Here is a 22,405-nt window from a genome sequence, read left to right as displayed (position 1 = left end):
GTGCACAGACTAATTGGGAGGAGTTTGTTGTCCTAAGCTTCAGTCTTGCAGCAACACATCATTAGTGGCGCAGTGAAAGAGGCGGAAGAAGGCGACGGGACAGCAGATAGAAAGGCCTCGTAGTTAGAAATGGGATGAAGAAATTACTCCCCATTCTTACATTGAGCCCAAAGCACCTACAGGCTCAGTTGTTCAAAACTACACAGTATAAAACTCAAGTAATGGCTAGTACTCTTTGTGATCCAGGCACATACTCTGTATTTACCCATGGCAGATATCACACTGCAGCAGCAGGTCTTATCAGAACGCCTGATGACATCCAAGTATCTAACTTAGCACCCTGGAACTAGGTCGATGTTGATGAATAATTTAGTCCCAGATGCTCAATAGATTCCAACTGAATAATGAAGGCGTGTGGGCCTCTCAGACTGTGAGTTCAGCTCAGTGTATTGCCTGGCCTTCGCCCACACTCTTCCTACTGCTGGCCTGCCAAGCTGTCAACCTCGTGGACTCGCACAGATACAGACTCGCAAGGCTGAAAGACAATGGAATGGCATTATCACTATTGCAGCTGTGCAGCAAACACTGGTGGGATAGGTACTGTATAAATTCTGAACACCGTGTTCCTGACATCTTGATCTTTAACAGCTATTTAAGAAAGGCGCTGACACAAGGGTTACGTGGTGATGCCACAGTTTGCCACCGTGCCTCACAGTACAGTGATGAACAAAAGAGAACAAATACCTAAGGAAAAAGTGAGCTGTTTATCGATATACAAAATGGATATAAAAATATACAATTCATTAAAGTTTTTAGGCAAAAGTTAATTTTAAAAATATATCCCATCCTCATAATTTTATGCTAAACAAAACCGGCCTTAAAAGCAATTCTGACTTTTTTAACATCACCTAATTTAATGAACACAGAATCAAAGCGTCACATCGTGTAATTGTTCAAAGTGATAAGCAGTAAATCGAGACTTTATGCAATGGCTTTCATAATTCTTTTAAATGTGAACAAGATTTGTAAAGAAAAAAAATCACCTTACAGGACTTTTTAACTATGGCTTTGATTTGTTGTATATTCCATAATGTAAAAAATGGCCGTGGTGGTAAGCTGCATGTCTTTCCTTGCTCTGTTTTGAGACGCTGTGCATTTCTGAGAGAAAGGCTTTGCTTTACTTAAAACGGAGCAGCTGCTGCTGCAACTGGACCTCGGGCTGAGTAAGGGAGTGTCATTAAAAAAAGAGTGGTCAGAGGCTCTCCCGTCTCCTCCCCTGGTACCCACATGTTCCTGTCTTGCCATACATCTTCCTCAAGGCTTACAACGCTGCATCCCAGACAACTGAACAAGATGCTGGGAGGCAGCTTCACCCTCCTGGTGCATCCACCGCGTGCAGTGTGGAAACACGAGTACAGCGTCACACGGAGACGTGCACATATTCTCAGTTAAGATGAACTCGGAATAGGGATTTAAAAACTTTTATTTGGTTATTATTAAGGCATGCATGTTAGTGTTCTCATTGCATAAGGACAGTCAGGGGGGATGGACATATTTAGCTACTAGAAAAGCAATGAATAAGCGAGCAGTGGCAGGTGAACTTGGAGTTCGGTCAATAGAACTACAACAGCTTCTGCTGTGTAAAACACAGGCTGCATTTACGAGAGTGATGTGCAGGAACACGAAGGAGCTAATGCATAAAGTGTAAAGGTGTACAGTACAAGACAGTGTAGATATGAAGTAATTACAGAGCTGCTTTAAAATGTACACATGCATCTGCCCTCATTAAACATACTGCCTCTCAGGGACCCGAGAACACTGCGGTGAGATGACTCCTTTTAATGTGGCTGCTCGAAGGCACCGCTTTGTAGATATTCCTCAAGCCCCCCCACACCCCCCCTCCCCCCAAGGACCCCGTTCTGCTTATTTCCCAGAAACAGTCATCTGCACGGCCCTCAGAACTTACCGCAGCGCGTGATATGGCTCAGCCACCAAAAAGAACCAGGAAAGTTGTGGCTGCGTGGGAGGAGACATGAAGTCCATTTCCCAGTCAGCGTCTGCGTCACACTCTCACCATGTCAGTCACTGACTCAGAGTGAACCATGTGTGACTGGTGCCTAATTCATCCCCCCCCAGACAACATCAGACATCCTGCACGACGTACGATAAACAGTTGATATTTTGATTCCAATTAAACATGGTGCTTGTTTTTTTATTACTGGAGACGTATAAATAATGTGCACACAATATGGACGGATGCCTGTAGTCAACTCACAGCGCTGAGAGAGCGCATATTGAGCTGCTGCCATGTAGTAGACAGCTCCGAGCCGATTACACGGGAGAAGGCTGGATGCCTTCTGTTAGCTACATGCTCTAAATGATAAAATCTTAATATGATATTCATAAGACACTATCTGCTGCTATCTGCCTCCTACGCTCCCCCCTCATGTTCTCTCATTTCTTCTTTCTCTTGCCTATGCATAAACAGAGCTCCATAGAAGTATATTACATGGTTGACTTTGTGCCTCCCCCTTATCCTTGCTTTCACACTTCTCAGATAAATGAAATCTGTCTGCACTGAAGCATTTTTCCCTCTGGATGCCCTGATATTTTTCGTTATCTGAAATCGAATCTGGAGCTCTGTGCGTGCCTCTACCTCGCCTTGGTAGTAATCTGGCCTGAGAGCAGGGAACTGCCCAGGAGGAATATCATACACTAAGGATAAGCTGAGGAATAAGGGAAGCATAACAATTACCAGAGAATGGCTTGTAATCACGGTGCTTTCTATCTAAATGCTAACCACAAATGCTTGTGATTGTGGGGAACGTAGTTTGTTTCAATCCGAAGAGACCATACAATTCTTCATTTTCATATTTTCCTCAAAGTCTAAAAATAGATGGCAAAACTAAGCGTGTGCCTGTGCGTGTTTTGAGAAAGCGATTGCAGGAGTGGGAAGAGATACGCAGCTTGGCCACAAATCACTGCCTTCCTGACTTTACCTGCATCTTGACATGCAGTCCCAGTCCCTCGTGAGGTGACAGGAACAAATTTGTCATCCTAATATAGATGCCATCATTGCTGAGATGAATGTACTGAGGTCTAATTCCCAAGTGTAACGTTTGCAAAAACATGACATGAGGAAGGAGGAAGAGCAGCTTTGCCCTACAACAGCACACCAGGTCACCTGTAGCTCCCAGAGAGCATCACCATAATCTGATTCTTGTATTTCAGGTGGGGATTTGTCATTCACAAAGGGGTGAGCGCGAGCGCTACAAGCTAATGAGCGAGGCTCTGGTTCGGCACAAAGGAAACAAAAACCACACTGCAATAAAAATCAGGTGGAAATCGTTTATGAACTCTCTCAAGCACAATTGATTTTTCATCACTAATCCATCCCTGCAGCAATGCTGTTGTGCCAGAGTTCAGGACTGCAATTCATGGCTAGATTTTCTCTTAATAAATTATCAATTTTTTTTTTTTACTTGACCTGTCATTTCCTGCAGCTCTCGGCTTGTAAAGACTTTATAGTTTGCACAATTACTGCACACAAAGGGGAACAAATATCTTGAGTCTATCAAAAGATATCATAGCGTAATGGAAATGTAAAAGCACTTCTGTGGTAGTTATTGCACTTTGTCGAGAACAACTCACACAGAACATCACATCTTCTTTTGTGCAGATTAAAACATCCAAGATTGGTCTTTTCCCCCCTCATTTATGGTATTTAGCTTTGAGTTTCTTTTACATACACAAGAGTATTATCAATCTTCTGATCTTACTCTCTCAAAGAAAACAAACAAATCTAGTTTTCAATATGTTAAACTCTTACTTCAAATGAATTTACCTCCTTCCCGAACCAATTTCTCCATTCTCCATTGCCCTTTGTCTCATGTCCACTTGTGTGACAAGCTAAAAGGCTTTATCTGCAGGCATGCAGCGTTCTTTATTTTATTTCTGCAGCATCTGGAATTTGTTTTATCTTAATTTAATCTGGTAATGATATTACTTCATATTGTGTTCCAGTCCATCCCTAAACTGCCTTTATCGTACTTATCAAGTGCCAAGATGGCTGCTCCCTGAACACAGCTAGCCATCTTGAAATTGAAATGTATACATTATGATGCTAATCTAACGCTCGCTATAGCTGTAGACTCAATTACCAAACCGTTATCAAGTTTGAGGTACACTGCATTTGTTTTATACACCCGAAAGGAAAATTTACTGGCTTCATCCGAGGACAGAGGAAGCATGTGATTTCTCTTCGGTGAGAATGAAAATGTCAAATTTGACTAGCACTACTTGCATTCATTAATAAAGGAGCTTTTATGGGTGCGCGAGCCAGTTTGTGCCGAACACTTTCTATTTGCTTTGCGTAAAATTACTTTTAAAAATAGAGGGAGCTCTGCATAGCTCGACGAGCAGTTGGCACAGAGCTCGTGTTCATGAATGTTAATGTAAACTAGCTGATCTCCGAATCTTGCAGGTGGGGGCAACACACTGTAGGACAAATTTGTCTCTTGTGTACAACAGTTTGCCTAGGACTATATTCTGTATACAAATCATAAAAGCAAAGGTCCTAAGAGACAACAATGTGGTCTATAAAACAAGCTGTAAAGCTGTCACAAGAGCCAGCCTTTAACAAACAACAGAGACGACATTCACACTGCGTAGGTTTCATTCTTGTCATCCAAACTGTCTTAGTGGAACAATCTGTATTTCTCAGCACTGCTGGCAGTTAGTGTGAAACCTGCAAAAGTAAACATGCTTTCTTTTTTTCAGTCCTTTAATAACGGCACGATGATAAACTTGGCTGAAACAACTTTAGAAAAAAAAACTAATTCCAAATAAATCATCAAAGGAAGACGCGACGTCCTGTCTCAGCTGGCTAATGTGACGATCGTCTTCCTGGTGCAGTCGAGCCTGTCTCTGCTGTCAGCTCTCGAATAATACAAGCATTCATCAAATCAAGCCAACACGTGTCGACAAGCTGGCATGTACCCCTGATAAGGTGGACTGGATCAGTGAGTCACATGGACTCTACAACACAATGTTGAAGGACAGTTTCTATAATAGCCCCTGGTGAGCGTGAGATGATGGATATGGTCTGTTGCTGGGAGTGAACGTCACAGGGCTCGGGCCACTGCAGGTCCACGGCGTTACCTTCTGTGCCATCTGTCAGCACTGGGTGGGCACAAAACCATGATGGGGTCTGGGGCAGCGCACTCCAGGACCACCAAAAAACAACAGGCAACTGACTTTAGGGAGAAGGTGGGGGAGGTCAGGAACACAAACAAGTGCTGCAGAGGAGAGCTGTCCATCTCCACATCACGTGTTCAACCTAATTCTGCTCTCGTGAAATCATTGGAGTTGTATTATCCACTAGTGCTTTTCCTTTTATTCCATAGCAGGTGGTGGTAGCAGGATTTTTAATAAGATATAGAAAAGATAATAAACTTAGAAAAATCAATAGCGGACCTGTCAGTGAAGTAAGATCTTTGATACCTATTACTTTATCCTCAAGCTTATAGTATCTCGGTAGCATGACGGTCAATCCCATATATCTGCATTGCAGGGGAAATCTTATCCCGAGGATGTTTTCTTTCTCTGAATAATTGAACACAACCTTACAGGGCGCTGACACTCACACTAAACACTGCAGTATGTTTGTAGGTCCATGAGACAGTTTGGTTTAATATCTGGAATGAAATAAGACTCATCCAACATGGCTGCACTGTTGCTGAATAATCACTCTCGTTTATTAATGGAGAACATCCTCTGTTTCCTTAGTACCCTCTCAGTTCTCTATGCATGTGTCTGTTTTTCTAATTGAAAAGCGCACAAATGCAAAATTTAAGGGGGGAAAAAAGGGTTGGCTGGTTTTCATTTTACAATGAGATCTGCCTCTAGATGAGTTGAAGGAAACAGTTCCACTTGGTTAAGAAAGTGACAAACAATTCCCGATACAAATATGAAAAGGAAACTAGATAGAAAAAAATTTAATTATTTTACAAATCAGTAACTTCCCATTTGTTTCTACCCAGTCGCCTCTGTCAGTGCGCCCCAGGGTGGCTGTGGCTACAATGTAGCTTGCCATCACCAGTGTGTGAATGTGTGTGTGAATGGGTGGATGACTGGATATGTAAAGCGCTTTGGGGTCCTTAGGGACTAGTAAAGCGCTATATAAATACAGGCCATTTACCATTTACCATTCAGTCTCGAAATATCAATAAAAGAGAGAAACAGGCTCTGATTAGGTATATTGTGTGAAGATGTAATTACTTTTCATAAAGATTTAAAACTTCAATGAGCTGAATTTTTGTGAAAAAGTCATGCGTAATATCTATCTGATACTGTAATGATAATGCTTTATTTATATTTATATATGTATACGATCCATTGGCAGTGGATCCACATGTGTAGCATCCCTACATCTGTTTGAAGAAAAAGCTGCACGGATTTTTAAGTATCTGTTGTATGAATTTATTAGTGCTTAAAGAAATGTAGCTTAAAAAATAAATAATATCCCATGTTTGACAGCAGTGACATTAATTTTACAGTAGTTGCACTGTGAAAACCCGTCAATCAAAAGCAAACTTACTATGCTGTTGTCAGCGTGTGCTGCTCCGTAACGTGCGAGAGACAACTGATGACCTCATCCCTTTTAGAGAAGACGGCCAGGATAAAAAGCAAAAAGGCTGATTTCATAACAGGTAAATGGACCGATTACCTACTTTGACTATACAAATGTAATAATCTCTAAGTAAAGGCTCTGTTTTTACAGGCTCTGCTTTTTTTCTATTATTCTATTCCCACTTGTTGAGTGTGTTACAAAACTTAACTTTAGCACTGCTTAAGAGGACATACCAAACTCAGTTTAAACATGTTATATTAAGTTATATTTATACAAATATATTCACGTTATAGTTACATACAAGTTATTCATGCTATGTAAAATGTAAAAGTGAAATTACATTACTCTAGTATTAGCAGCCTTACACTAGCTCCCCGTGCATTAGCGAATCTAATATAAAGTGGCACTGATTATATTTAAAGTCATGAATGGACTTGCACCTGCAAATGTGGTAAATAAGTGCATCCATACACAATTTTGGATAGATCCTTAATGTCTGCTTCCCAATCTGTACAAAACCATTTTGTACTTGCGCTGTCGTTATTCCGAGACTCTGGAATAATCTCCCAAATGACCTGAGACAAGCATCAACTGTGACTGTCTTCAGGTCTAAGCTGAAGACAAAGCTTTTTTGTCAAGCTTTCAGAAACTGCTGATCTTTGAAACTCTATGTGGAGAGAATATTAGGAAAACTTTATTTATTTTTACTATTTATTGTTTGCTTGTATTGTATAGCACGTTGGTTTTAAGTGTGCTATATAAGTAAAATGGACTTACTATATGCCAGAATAGTTTGAATTTGTTATGGAAAGAAATGAAACAGCAACAGTAACATTATAGCAGTATATAGTGTTTTCATAGTGCAATGAAGTCTGTTTCAGTGTAATACAAGTCATGTTTTCCACTGAACAGTGAGCAGTAATCAAATTCTACACAGCTGCAATTCTTCTCTTAAGAAATGCTCAGACATGATGTTCCACCTCCGTCTTCTCCATCATAAGAACAGCAACTGTTTCTGTTTATGGGAAGCTCCAAGTGACAGCTTGTTATGGCTCTTGTTGTTTATTCTTTGTTATAAAAGACCAAAAAAAAGGAGTGGTAAGTGACCTAAAAAAGTTTAATTTTAATACTGGAGCCACATCAGCTTCATTAGTGCACTGAGAAAAAAAAAGGCGACACAGTGAAATACTTTTTCATCGCCGTTAACTGGACATTTATGATCTTAAACTGGGATGGGAGCTGTAACATGAAACTGTGCAATTGAACTACTGATGACAAATTTCAGACAATTGATTCAGAATGATACCCATATTAAGATTTATAAAGACTTATTCGAATTTATATAAAAAATGTGAAGGCAGTTATCATGTATCTCAAACTAAATGAAGACAGAAGAACAAGATTTAGCATCATTTGCAGGATAATTAAAGAAGCACAATCTCAATCAAACTCCAGACGTCTGTCTGAATAGGGACACATGCGTGATTAGTCTTAAATCTTGGCTTTAAAGACTTATTCTAGCCTCAATTTGTAAAACAATTATTCCTACCAATATAAACCACGCGGTGAGGTAGTATAAAACACAATAAAGACACATAGTGCAAGGATGTTAATTAAATAAAAGAAGGTGCAGACTGAGCAGTCATTGAGTAGTAAGTTACAGAAGATTTTTCACCGCAAGATTTTTGTGACACTAAGGTAATTATAGTGTGTTCTGTGAGAGTCAGCAAGGGAGGCAAGAAGGTAGCCAAACACCGCACTAAAGGTGTAGCAGTGCAGCATGTCAAATCTTCGATTATCCCTGAGAATTATAGCGAGGTCAGGTTTTGGCCCCTTGTCTCAGGGACCAAGATAAACAGAGCCACTATAAGCCAGTTCAGCTGGAACTGAACCATGTGCTGTGAGTGCAAATGAAATGGCCCACACAATGTGTTTTGAATGTTCCTCGCTTCCTCTGAATGGCCATTACACCCACCTCACCCAGGGTTAATTCAGAAATAGTGGGGGCAATTGGCTATTTGGTGGCAATGATGTGACATACTGGCCATTCATTCTCCCTAGGAACAGGCTATAATCTGCATTTCTTGATTTTTCACCAGCAACAAGCTATAAAACTGAAATTGTACAATGCAAAAAGGTTATGAAAGAAACATAGCAAGCGTGAAATGTCATATGACATCCAAAATTACTGCTATGTTTCTGTAAGGTTTTCCCATATCTGATATTAAAGGTCCCTAGAGCAGAAATTTAAATGACTTGAGCAATCCTGTGAGTTTTCTTTTAGCGCCATCATTAGGTAAAAGTTTTCATTTCTTTAGGGGAAAAGCTTAACATCTCCCGTATGGCCTGACACAAAATTAGTTCTTATAATCATGGATGCCAGACAGTGTGTCCTACTTATATTATTATGAACCTTTTACGTTTTCTCCATTTTCTAATGTATGCGAAAGGAAAAAACAAGCTTCAGAAAATTGAACCACCATATGTAAAACCAATAGAAAGAAACTAGAGGTTCTTTATACCAAACTGAAGGTCACATATGTGTAACATGGCTTTGAACTGTACATATTTCTGCTGGAAGATTGTGTCCTTGTGTCTCCCCTGCAGCCATTACCAACTCTGGAGGATGTTGCTGGAGGACAACATTGGTGGATGGTGGATGGCAGCCCCACACTAGGAAAGCTTCAGAGATTTATATACATATGCACTGGCCAGGGTTGATAATACAGAGCGGTGCAGGTGAGGATCCATCACTGTCACAAGCACTCAATGGCTCTGGTAGATAGCAGTATTTATCTTTTTGTTTCCCCCCTTTGTTCTTTTTTCTATTCTTTTCTTTTTGGAGCTGGTAGGTAAATAGCATTCAGTACTCAGTGGTTTGAATGAAGCATTAACTAAGTACGAATAATTATTTCTTATTTAAGATGCTGTTATATCCCAAACTGCCATCAGACATATTTAAATGTTTTTATTAAGGAGGAGATGATACTGAAAAGATCTAATTTACAAACACTGAGCAGTGCCTGACCACTGGCTGCTAGTTTTACCTTTAGACCTCTGTGTGTGGGCAGCTTGGGGTCAAAAGGACATCAGTACATATAAAAACATACGTGCACACACACACACACAATATCTCTTTTTTTCAATTTACACAAAGTTCAGCTCTGTTCAGTAATTGGTGGAAAGGGTTAGGGGACTGAGTGGGACAAAAATGAAGATGGATTTAAAATAGTTCAAATCTGACAAGTGAAAGCTGTGCCGTTGTTTGCGAAAGCTTACACAAATTCATTACTGTTTAATTGGATGTTACCAGGCACCACTGCAGGGAGCAGACACTTTATCAAAACACGACAGTCCAGTGCTTACAATCAGCTCCCTTCTCCTCACAAGCCACAATCTGACACCCAAGCGTTTAATATCTTGGTCGGGGAAGCTCGTCAGATTGATCGTATGATCAAAATAAAAACAAGATCATATCTGGTTCTTTTGTACTGGAGTGGCCCTAAAATTTGTATTAATCCAATTATGTTTTAGGCAGATGTAAAATTTGTATCACAATTAAAATAACAATTCTGACTCATTAGCTTTTTTCCCATGGTGAACTTCTTTCCTGATTATGCCAGTGTGCTCTAAGACGATAATAGCCGTGTTAATAAAGCAAGTGTGGACACCCAGTGACTTGAGAAGAATGACTATAATGTAATGTTACCCATAAGTCAAGGCCTTCGGCATTCAATCACCATATAACCCCAGTCAAGCATTTTTGATAGGGCACCTGAGAAGACAGACCCTTTAAAATCATTATTATAATGACCACTAGCAGGATCTTCCCCCTAGGAAGTAACCAGGCCGAGGCAAGAAGACACACCCTAAGTCTGCAGAGCCGATGTCACTGAAAGGTTTCACTGTGCTTGAATTTTCACAACATGTGCACAGCAGGGCTGCATGGCCGAATACAGACATTCTGTTTATTAGACAGGTATTGAGTATGAACGACCATATGAGGTAAGCATAAGACATTATAGTGATAACCCTAACCCTGTTGAGCTCTCTTGGAGAAAGTCAAAATAGACTGTTTTCTTTCTTTTAGGAAAAAGAAAGTTAATAAATAGTTTTGACCATTAATTAGTTTAATTCACATTGTTAAGCTGTAGCCATTTATTAATAATCCAGTCAAATAATAAAAGACTGGATGGATTGCACCATCCTAAGTTACATTATGAAGGCTATTGCTGCTACTTTCCTAAGAAATTTAGTGCTGTAGGTTGCAGCCACTTACAAATCTAACTACACTTTTTTTGTGGTTTGAGTCATCACTTCGCATCGCTAGGCATGTGTATAAAAGGTCTCAGATATGTTTTTCTTAATATTTTGGATCCAACTGCTCCTTTTGACAGTCTGGCCGGCATTTTCCAGAGCACCTTTTTCACCGAGGTTCAGTGGTTATAGCCTGATACTGCCACTGCCTGCGTTAGCCATTTTATATCCACTGGGACCTGCCATACTAAAAATGTATGTGTCCCAGTAATGTGAGGCTCTTAGGATATAAAAGCATTCGGTGAATTGCATTCGACATCAGAGGGGAGATGGAACAGCTGGACAATGAATAAATGCTGACTATTCAACAGAAAGGACAGTGAATGCACCATCTCTTTTTACTGTAGTGTCCTGAGACAGTAATGTCGTACCGCAGGAGCTCGCCATAGGAAGGCTGTCACATTGAATCAAACCGAACGCGTTGACATCTCCCAATGCACACATTTTTGCATGCCTCATTCATCTCTCCACCTACATCGCTGAACCGCTCTTTAGTTGACTTGACTATTTTCTTACTTTCTTTCTTACTTCTTTACCACCTTATAGGTGAGCTTGCAGCATAACACGATGATACAATGCCTGTCTCTAAATATGAATATGCATCACCACTAATCAACCTTAAGCCTTGCAGCCATACATACTGTATACTTTTAAAACAATAACAATAAGATGATCTGGACACTGCTCAACAATAATAACTATACATCTACTTTCCACAAGGTTAATTGTTATTGATAAAAACAGTAAAGCAGAATCCCATTAACAAAATAGCATAATGTCAGTTATCTATGTTTCCAGATGCCTTGCACATAATGCCTCTCTTTGTAATTTGCTATACTTCTAATTTGTCATGGTCCTTTAAATCACCTTTTTTAACTCCAGATGAAAAGGCCAAGGAAAAAAGGGGCATCCATCCTATCAAGGCTATTCCTTTCTGCCAATCTCTTGGTTCCTTGGTGGCAATTTATATCACCGCATGGAGCTGGGATATAATTATAGTCTATTGTCTGATATTTCACCTGCATTACACGCTATTGCAACGGTTCAGGAACCATGCTGAGTCCGAGAGAAAGCCATTCCACGCGGATCAATATTTATGATTGTATTATTTGTCAGCAACTGCGGACCCTTGCACAAACTATTATGCCGGTCTCAGGTCAGAGAGAGTTAGGTGACAAGAGGTAATGTATAATCTTTACTGCGCTAAGTCGAAGGTAAGGTGCATGTTATCTGTAGGAGTCTGTCATTTCATAAAATGAGCAGTGGGTTTAGTAGTCTGCTAACGTTACAGAACAGCGTGATATTTTAATTTGCTGTTTGATTAAATATAGCTGATATTTCGCAGTAAAGAGCTTAATTTTGCTTTCACAGATGCATCAACGTTAAAGGTTAAAGGCGTTTTCACACTAATTTTTAGATGAAGACAACAATAGGCCTAATGTGAAAACTAATTAAATGGGTTTCTTTTTAACAATGAAAGTCATCACTGTTACACTGTGAAGGCACTCAGACGTTTTCTTTTAAAATAGACTGAGGCATGCGTCTATTAACTGTTGTCTCAGTGAAACTGTGAAGACAGACAAGTTATACAAAGAGGAATTAAAATCAAAATCATTTGTGTGAAGATTTTTCAGTGAAGTTAAATCCACCACTCCTCGGGATGCTATGATCTCCCTGTACCCAACGCGACTAATCCAAAAATTATTTTAAAATATATTTGTAACAGCTCTGATCTAAGGGATGTTTTAGCTTACAGCAGCTATGCATGCTTTTAACACATCTGACCCTCAAATTATTTGAAATTTTGACAATCACTTTAACTTTGCATGCATTCAGTTCATGTTCCACCCAACCCCCCTTTTCTTTTTTTGCTGTGAGCGTTTAATATAATGTAAAATGCCCAATTAATTTTGAAAACTATCACAGAGTAGCTTTGGCTCAGTTTAAGCACATTTCTCCAATTAGTGAGGTGAGGCTGGCTTTTGATTGTTTATACAACTTGAAACCGTCCCCTGGGTCACGCTGCTTCTAGTTTCGTTTTGTACCAACAAAACATGAAAGCATTTCCAACATTCCAGTCTTGTTTATGCTGTGAAAACGAAATACAGCCACTGCAACTCTTCCTTTTAATGACCTATATGAGAATATATAGTAACATGTATTGTCAATTAAGCAGGTCTTCCAGAATCACTGACATGGCTTTTAAATTCAGTCCAATTTAAAGGAGAAGACTTAAATTCCCAATTTACATTTTTAAAACATCTATAACACATGAGCAAAACTGGGCCCGTGGGACAGAATCCACCAGTTAGGGGCAGAGAGCTTTGCAAAACAGGCACACTCACACTTTCTTGCTTACATTAGGAAAATATACAGTACATAATTTGTGACAATAAATAGAGCAAATAGCTGTCTCTTAACTGTATATCATTCAATCCTAGACTGTGTCCATCTTAGGTTTTTTCATGTTAGTCCGTGTTTTGTTTTGCAGCTTGTGCATAATACTAATAATAGGATAAGACTTCTTGGGGATCCCCACAACATCAATCTGCTCAGCTTACAGCTAGGAAAACACAAGATGAAAAGGGCCACAGCTAGCCAACTGAAATTTCAAATTAAGAGTGAATGGATTGCCCTTTGATAAAATAATTACACAGTCGCACCAATCATTCACAAAATATACTTGGCAAGGTTGTAGAAAAAATACGAGTACTACACAACTAAGGTATAGTAAATATTATCCCAATTTGTTTATTTTATTTGGGTATACAGATCTGTACTCTAACTCAAGTATAAGCTAATGCACAAAGAATGCAGCGGTCATAAGAAAACACAAAACTATGTGAGTGAATTAAAATTCATAAATATGATGTGCATACTTGATGATGTGGATAGTGAGTGAAACAATGGTAAAAGTATTCTAAAAGGCATGACAGTTCATTTTTCAAGTGTTTTTCATTTCCAGTTCATGGCTGCTGATGTATTGTGAGGCGTTTAAAATGCAATGTCTTCTGTTTTTGGCAGAGACTATGCAAGAATGGTCTGATCACCACTCCATTGGATAGGACACATATTTCGCGTTGCATTGTTTAGTCCCACATTGTGACATCTGAGAAGTAATATGCTCCAGCAGATGCTGCACCACTCATGCAGGACCGATAAAGATGATGGAGGACCTCGATGATGGTTATCACTGTAACACAGACACACCTCATGGGGCCATATCTGATTGCAAACAGGAGCAATGCTCAACAGTGTGTTGCAGCTCCCAATTGTGAAACAATGTGCTTATTTTCCCTCAGTTTTTAGGGCGGAGGCCTCAAGGAGAAAAAAAACGCATAAAATGGAGCATTCTTCACGTGGCTGTCACGATGAAACGTACTATATTAATCCAGGATGCGCTTAACTTTCTATGCATTACTTTGCATTGAGAGCATTACAATAAGGATCAAACAGAGTATAGACATGGAAAAGAAGAGACTTGAAAAAGAATTATTTAAAAGAGATCTTACTTGCTGAGGCTCTCGTGGTGTTGTCAGCTTTACTCTCCTGCTGGACGCTGTGGTGGTGGTGATCTCCATGATGGATGTGGATGTCTCTGAGCGATTGGCCGTGGTACTTGACTGTGGGGTGATAGAGGAGGGTGACTCCCCCACAAGCCGCACACTGCCTTGGATCCTTATATTGGGATCCCCCTCTGCGGCCATGTTGAAGACCTTCAAGCCATTATAGTAGAGGCCTGAAAGCTGGCCCTGAAAGGATCGACTGCGATCTCGCTCCCAGCCCCCAATCTGTATAGTGGTTTGGCTGTTGAAGATTGTAAGCTGTCGCCCTGCGGGAAAACAATGTTACATATATACAAGAATGTTGAACTGTGGACTCGGCCACTTTTACAAAGCAAGATAAAAGAACAGAAAGACTGATTTTTTTGCCCAGTGGCTAATGAGAACAATAAATTACGGGTTGTAGAGCAAACCCTGTTAATTTATTGTAGTTAAACGATGAGATGCCTATGAAAAGAAAAACATAAAGTATAAACACAGGATATAGAAAATCAATGTAGCTTTGCTAAAAGGTCAGTCTAATCTGGAATGGCATGGAAAAAAAGATTAAGAAAAAGTAGCACTGTTATGGGAATGCAATAGATTTAACTACATAAAACATATGATAACATAATCTTGAAAGGACTAAATGGATCATTTGTTTGCAGGAAATTGCCTGGAAATAAAACTGAACAAAATTGGATAACAAAGCTAAAAAGATATATGTAACTAAGTTATCTTTCAGTTTTTCTTCAAATTTTAGCATTTATGGACCTCAAAAGCATGAAAAAAAGAAGAAAAACAAGAAAGCTTCATGTGTGGCTGCAGTCTGTGAGAAGTGGACTGGAAGGTTCTCACAGGAGGCAAGAGACACTTCACTGTTATTGTTCATCCTTTTAGCAAAAGCAACCAAATTAAAACAAACAAACAAAAATAAAAATGGTTGGAAAGAAATGAAATTTAAAACAGAACTTTTTATGACACAATTTCAATGGAAAACTGAAAAAAAAAGAATTAATATTAAAAAAAAGCAGAACGCTAATTTCACATTGAGTGAAGATAGAAATTAGGTATTTAACTACAAGAAAAAAAATAAAGAAAATCGAAACAAAAAAACAAAGCATGCACTCAGCTTGTTTTATGTTACAGTTCCTTGATCTAAAGTCCTGCATACATATATATATATATGTATATATATTTACAATATATGTTAAAGGGACTCAAAATGCTGATGCCAATTGATATTGCACACTATTTATCTTTGCTAACAGTTTAATCAAAATAGATCAAATGACACTAAAGTAATGTGCTGTACTGTAAATGCATGTTTCAAAAGTGTTTCAAAATAACACTTAGCAACGAATGAACAACTGATGTAGAACTTTTAATTTGTAATTTATGTTTACAGCAAAAAGCGACATGAATTTATAGACATTTTAAAAATGCTGATATTACTTCAGTAAGTGGATTTATATTCATATTTACAGTCCCTTTAACCGTAAGTTGACAATAAACACGTATTAAAAAAAGCTTACATCTATAAAATGAATACATTATTATAAAAAAAACTAAATTTAACTGTTCAAATCATTTTAATTTTAAAGTTTTACTGAACATTTATTTTTAAGGTTTATTATTTACAAAATAATGCTACAACTTGGTTATGATCAAATTATTTTATTTAAAATTTTAATCAGGTTTTTTACCTTTGTCGAGTAGCCATTCGTCAACTACTCGACCAAGTCGGTATGGGATTCGCTGTCTAGCAATCGCCAGGCGTTCGTTATCATTGTTGCCTTTAAAGTTTAAAGAGACATTTCATTGGTTACAATCTGTAAGGTCAAAGGTTAAATATCCATACTTAATGCTAGAGCTATACAACTGCACAAGGTTTTTATATTTAAAAACGTTTTGTATGTTTAAAAAAACAGTATTAACTAAAACATTATTTGACCAAACTTCACTCTTTTTATTTTAATTTTAACCAACAAATTAGGCCTATATTAATTGAAAATAAGAGGACTAGCATATAAATGTTTCATCTAAGTTAATAAACCTATGTTAAAAACCAACCAAAATCACAAATTTATACATCCATTACAATATCTTTACCCAATATTTCCATCCCCATTTATCATTTCCCTCTGTTTTTATCTGACTTTTAAACTGGTTACATTTATACAGCTTCAAAAAGGAACATCATTTGAATTTATTATTAAATAAACCGTTTATGGTTTAAAGGAGAGAACCATTTAACTTTCACATATTACAAATGCCCACCCCATTTATAAAAACACTAATTGACAAGTAATAATAAACTATTTGCCATATAAAACCTAACAGTAAATTCTCTAACGCTTCTAATCAGAGAGAAATCAGAAGACAAAGTAGATACATACACTGTAAACCTTCAAGAACATGGCTTTGACAAAAGCTACAAGTCATAAAGAAGAAAAAGTCACAAGCTTGACCGAGTGTAGCATCGCATACATGTGTTTCAATGACAGTCAAGTGTTTTTAGAGCATAAAGTCAAATAAGTGACATAAATGAGAAAGAAGAGCTACAAAAAAACGACACTCTGTATTGGAGGGGCACTTTGGCATTAATGAGGGCAAACTCTGCATCACCCTTTTGTCAACGCCAATAACCTCTCCAGAACAGAAGACTTTCAGCAAAGTGGCACTGTCTCTGAGTGCTTTTCCCCTGGTATTGTCTGCTGAGATTGAATTCAGTCAGCCCCATTCTTCTGGCAGATTGACAATGTTTGTTCCATCAACTATATTAATTCAGTTCTGGCAGATAAAAGATCCGGTAGCTAACAATGATTCGGTGGAGAATAGCTTCTTAGAGGAGAGGTCTGCTAAGAAAAGGAGGTAACCTTGTAAAAGACGCACACCTCTTCTAATAAAAGATCTAATAAGTTAGAGCATACATAAAAATATATTTTTTAATCACATCAGCTTGAATTACTGTTGAAGACCAGCTAAACAAGAAAAAAACCCAGTTTGAATCTTATCTATACCCTTAATGAAATTTGGTTGCGGATGACCGTGCCTGGGTGGAGCACATAGCATTGTGAAGAAGATTTAGCAACACTTTTCCTTTATGCTGATTGGACAGATACAGTCCAGATTACAGCAAACCCACACAGGAAGGTAATGGGTAACATTTGATATGACTGGTTTAGGAAGGAAGATGAAGTTTGTAATGGACAAACTCTCTTGTAGAGCACATACATCAAGTTTCTGCACTTTTTCTACATTTTTCTTAAAAAGTATTTTAAACTTGTAAACTTGCAAATGCATGTCAACTTCAATTTGTCATTTCTTGTGAAACTTAACTGTGACTACTCAACTTGTTTCACTAAAAAAAGAGGACTTAATGAGCTCCTCGAGAAGTCGTGTAGTGCAGTTTTTAGCATACGTCACTCAAGCAGGAGTAAATAGCGCATTTGTTGAGTCAAGCATGCACAAACGCAGACACAGCTGTGCTTCCTATCATTTTGAATGTGATAAATTAATGAATAATTCTTCATTGCTGTTGCAATGGAACATTTGAGGGCTTTGTCAATTCCTGTCATCTCCATTTCTTAGTCATGGGGTGTTGGTTATGTCACCTCACCATTCCCTGCTACTCTGACACCTCATCTGAGGAGAGGTCAGCATCAAACGGGGCCCTGGAGAACATTTATCCTACAGCTGTTGCGAGGACAGCGAGGACATCTGAGTTTAGAGTGAAAAAGAGAAACACCCATTAATACCTTCCTTTTTTAAATGATGTTCATTGATTAATGCTCATTTCTAACTATGCTATATAAGTTACTTGATGGTTGCAGTATGACGTGTTTTTGATGTATTCTAAGCTTTATTCAAAAAATAGTTTTAGTATAGGCTTACATGTTGGTGTCAGAGTTTTAGCGCAGATGACAGTTTGTTGAAGAAGTATGCAAGGAAACTAATAGAAAGGCACAGAGGAGTGTCAGCTCCAGGCGCATAGATACCCAAGAAGCACGCACACATATTCATGCACACTTATCCTCACACACAGCGTGCCACTGTGCCAAAATCCTCTACTTTTGTGCAAAAACATGCTCCATTTTCAAAGACGGCTGCGCTTTATCTGTTTGGCTACGTACCCCATGGCACACTGAGTCTATCCTTATACTGAGGTTAATTAAGTGTGCATATAATCAAGGTCTGATCGTGTATTGATTCCCACTGTGGGACACCGAAGTGTTAAACAATGCTATCCCCTGGGCTTTGATGCAGCAACAGAGCCCATTCATCCTGCCTGTGAGCGGCGCCTGTGACTGCTGCTGAGTGGTGATTTGGTTTGGTGTGGGACAGCCTGGCTTATCTCCTCTGCCAGACAGCAGCGATTCAGCTGAGCCATCCCAACCGACCTGCTTTACCCTCGCTCGCTTGTATTCTTTTTTTTTTTGTTAATAAAGTGGTCAGATAAGGTGGGAGCTTTATCTCATTACAAGCCCTAGGACACTCACCACATTAAATGAACAAATATGCAAATGCTTCCTCTGTTCATGGAGCCGGGAGAATTAAAAAAGAACAAAAAAAAGGAGGAACCTACACAAATCGCACTATTATTTTTATTATTCTGCCCTCCCTTTTCTCTAACTGCGCTATTTTTTAAATATCCTCGGTGTTGAGAGCTTGCACAATAGGCTCAATAAGCTCACGGATAGAACAAAGGTAAAACCAGAGCAGATAGGACGGGGCTTTGATGGATAAAGCTAACCATCCTTCCCTTGTATCCCATAAATCAGACTCCACACCACAAGCGGGAAAAAGAGGACAGGGGGTGAGATCGACACGGAGGCAGACGTGGACAGATAGAGGTAAAAAGGACAGGAAAAGAGAACTCGGAGCTCGGAGAGTGGAGTGAGAGACGGTGAGCTCTGTAAGTGCACCACGCTCTGATAACAGTAAAAGAATAAGGCCAGGGACTTCTCCATTATCTTTGTGTGCAGCGTGTGTTCATTGGGTGCTCCGATAGGACACTGCACTGTACCCTGCAGGCCTGGCAGCACCATTGTGATGGTATTACTTCCATGGCCAAGGCTCAGGAGAAGGGGTTGATTTTTTTTTCCTTCTTTTTGTTGCTGCTGAGCCTTTTGTGTGTGATGCAGAATGAAGGCAGAGACAGGATAAAAGAAGGAGAGCTAAACTACAACAAATAGTTGCCTAGTTGTGTGTCTGCATGTGTATTTTGCATTTTAGATTCTAATAATTGTACTAAAGACTTTTAATGACCCATAAGTATGCAGTACGAGACTTTTTAATGAGATTACCAGGGCAGCAATAGAGGCTCTGGCGAAGCAATTATTTCCTTGCTTTAAGAACGATCGCTCCCTCCCCTATAAACTCCTCCTCTCTATCTTTCTCACTCTCTAGCCATCATTTTTATCTTTGCTGTCTACTCTTATTATAATCATTGTTGATCTGTGAGTGGCCTAAGAGTGGCTGAGGGCTGCTATTATGAGTGCGTTAGAGGCATACATGGATACTAATCAAACTACAGGCGAGCTGAGAGAATAATAGCTTTGTGTGCTGGGGGTGCAGGGAGGAACTGCGCAGTAATTGTGATTAGATGTAATTAGTCTGCAACGAGCTTAATAAGGTAGCTGGACTTGGCATTGTCACTGACGCATGATTGGTGGGGATGAGATAGGTCACTTTTCCCTGCAGCAGTTATAACTCATCACTTAGCATAACAGGACAGTCTTGTATCATTCTTATGCTTTTCTGCATTTTCTGCAGTACTGCATGACTTTCTACTACCAAATATGTGTTGTAATGTAATGTACATTGTTGAAAAATGCATAGCAGCAAACCTTTGTCTGTATAATATCACCACTGATGTATACTACAACAACAACAACAACAACAAGTTGTTTTCGCCAACTTCTTTGAATTTATCTGCATGACATGAGTACGAGTATGTATCATCAGGCTTTCGCTGGTCTGCGGGTGTTTGTCGTTTGAAGACTGAGACGGGATGCGGGAATTTAACCCTGCTGTATATTCGGCCCTATCCACAACATGTCAAAAGCCATTAGTTTCTCTTTTCCACCTGAGGCAAGCAGGGAGGGTTGAGTCCAAGTCATAAAAACCATCTTTCATTTGGATGAATGCACTGGTCATAGCTAAAAAGGTCACCAAACATTATGCAAAAGAGGAGCGACAGGTTCAATTTGTCTTCTGTTTGTCTGGTTGCCCACTCATTTTATGCGTGCTCAAAATCTAACAAATGTTTTGCATTTAGTGCTGCAGTTTTTTCTCTCATGGGAAAAAAAACAAATAAGAAAACAACAACAACAACAACAAAAAAAACCACTACACGTGTCCATACAGTAATTTTGCTGTTTGCATTCTCAACAGTCATTTACGCACTCCTTTATTCATCTATAGCTTTTGTCAAAGCCTTTAACAAGTTAAAAATGTCATCAAGTTCAACAACACAGGCAGAAGCATCAATATCTGTATATTCTACTCTATATTCTGCATACATTCTACACAAATATACCAGTGTTGTTGAGTTGTTGCTGAGTTAGATTACTACAGATTTCCTCTCACAAATGTGTTGACACAGAGATTGCTTTGTTTTTTTTCCCCAATCGATCAAAAGATTCCCTCACAACATTGAGTCCACAGTATATTACATCATCAGTAACCAGTAAACTATAAAAGAAAGTGCCAGCAAAACTATTCCACTCTTATAATGTTAAACTACTAAAATACATTACTCTTTTTCAGTTACTAAATGCCTATTACACAGGGCAGTAATTACCAAATTCATCCTCTACTGTCATGTAAACTGTGTTTATGAGAAGTGTTACACAATTTAAATTATTAGTAACACTATTGGCCAGGAAAATTAATCCGGCTTGCTTTTAGTCTGTGAGTAATTGTATGCTGTGAAAATTATTAATATCAAAGTGTATTTTTATGTCTAAACAAGATGCCATAATGAAGCTGATCATCTGGTATTTAATTGTGAGTAAGCAACAGATTTACTTTGACAGTGTTATTACAGGTCCGTCTCCCCGGTGACCTTAATTCAATCAATCTGCTATATTGGCAGACACATAAATACTGAAACCGCACACAATTACTTGCTACAAAAAACTGGTAATTTGTCTGTGGATTGTCTAATGATTTGGGTTACTGTGAGTATACACTGTGCATTGACAATTAGGTATATGGGGGATGTAATGCAGACATGTAGACAGGTTGGGTGGTTGTACTTGTAGGCAGACATATAGGAGTCTATCAGCCCTCGGGTTTATCAGATTGATGCACCACAAAGATCAAAGATTTCGTGAAAAGACAACTCAACAACACTGGTGTTTACTCTCAAAAGCTGCTGGAAACCGAAACATAAAAAGCAATTAAAGCACATGCCAAGTCAACATAAGAACATCCTAACAGATAAGGCTTTAATAGCTTGCTTGATAATATCTGGGTCATTTTATCGCCTCTAGGAGGTGGCAGATGTAATTAAAGGCAAAGTGGGTGACTCACCTGTGGGGTAGCGCTCAATGACTGGCAGGTCATCCACCTGCAGAGTGGCATTACCCCCACTCCTCGTAAACTTCACTATATGGTACTTTCCATCATTTACAAACTTTGACGTCTCCTCAATATTAATGTCATCTGTACCGACATTAAATACAACGGCAATGTTTCCTTTCTCCTGAAAAGAGAAGAACACAAAAAACACTTTCTTTTTTAGTAATCAGTAAACATTGTTGTGAACAGCATTGCTAAGGGACTGTAGCGAAATTAGAGCAGGTGGTTTCAGGAAGGTAGAGAGCTGTGATTTTTATAAGACAATCAGGCCAGTGGCCTATAATTCTTTAAGCACTTTCACTTTTTATAATGAATTAACACTAAC

General features: G+C 38.9%; 1 protein-coding gene across 13 annotated transcripts in view; it reads right to left on the bottom strand.

The window, feature by feature from the left end:
* Window positions 1–22,405, bottom strand: part of LOC146695654 (neurexin-1a) — a 271,900-nt gene that overhangs the window by 21,486 nt on the left and 228,009 nt on the right. For 12 of the 13 annotated variants that reach the window (XM_085477988.1, XM_085477987.1, XM_085477991.1 and 9 more), the window contains 3 exons: window positions 22,033–22,204; window positions 16,197–16,286; window positions 14,461–14,780 (listed from right to left, as the gene is read on the bottom strand). In XM_085477988.1, coding sequence (XP_085334114.1) covers window positions 14,461–14,780; window positions 16,197–16,286; window positions 22,033–22,204 — 582 coding nt within the window. The remainder of the gene's footprint in view (window positions 1–14,460; window positions 14,781–16,196; window positions 16,287–22,032; window positions 22,205–22,405) is intronic. The other variant, XM_085477998.1, reaches the window with a different exon arrangement.

Source organism: Copadichromis virginalis, linkage group LG13 (assembly GCF_057382275.1).
Source record: "Copadichromis virginalis isolate Kocher_CV1m ecotype Utaka linkage group LG13, C_Virginalis_male_GT1.1, whole genome shotgun sequence".
NCBI classification, from domain to species: Eukaryota; Metazoa; Chordata; class Actinopteri; order Cichliformes; family Cichlidae; genus Copadichromis; species Copadichromis virginalis.
The sequence above is the reverse complement of the archived record's forward strand: the minus strand, read 5'-3'. Positions and strand labels throughout refer to the sequence as shown.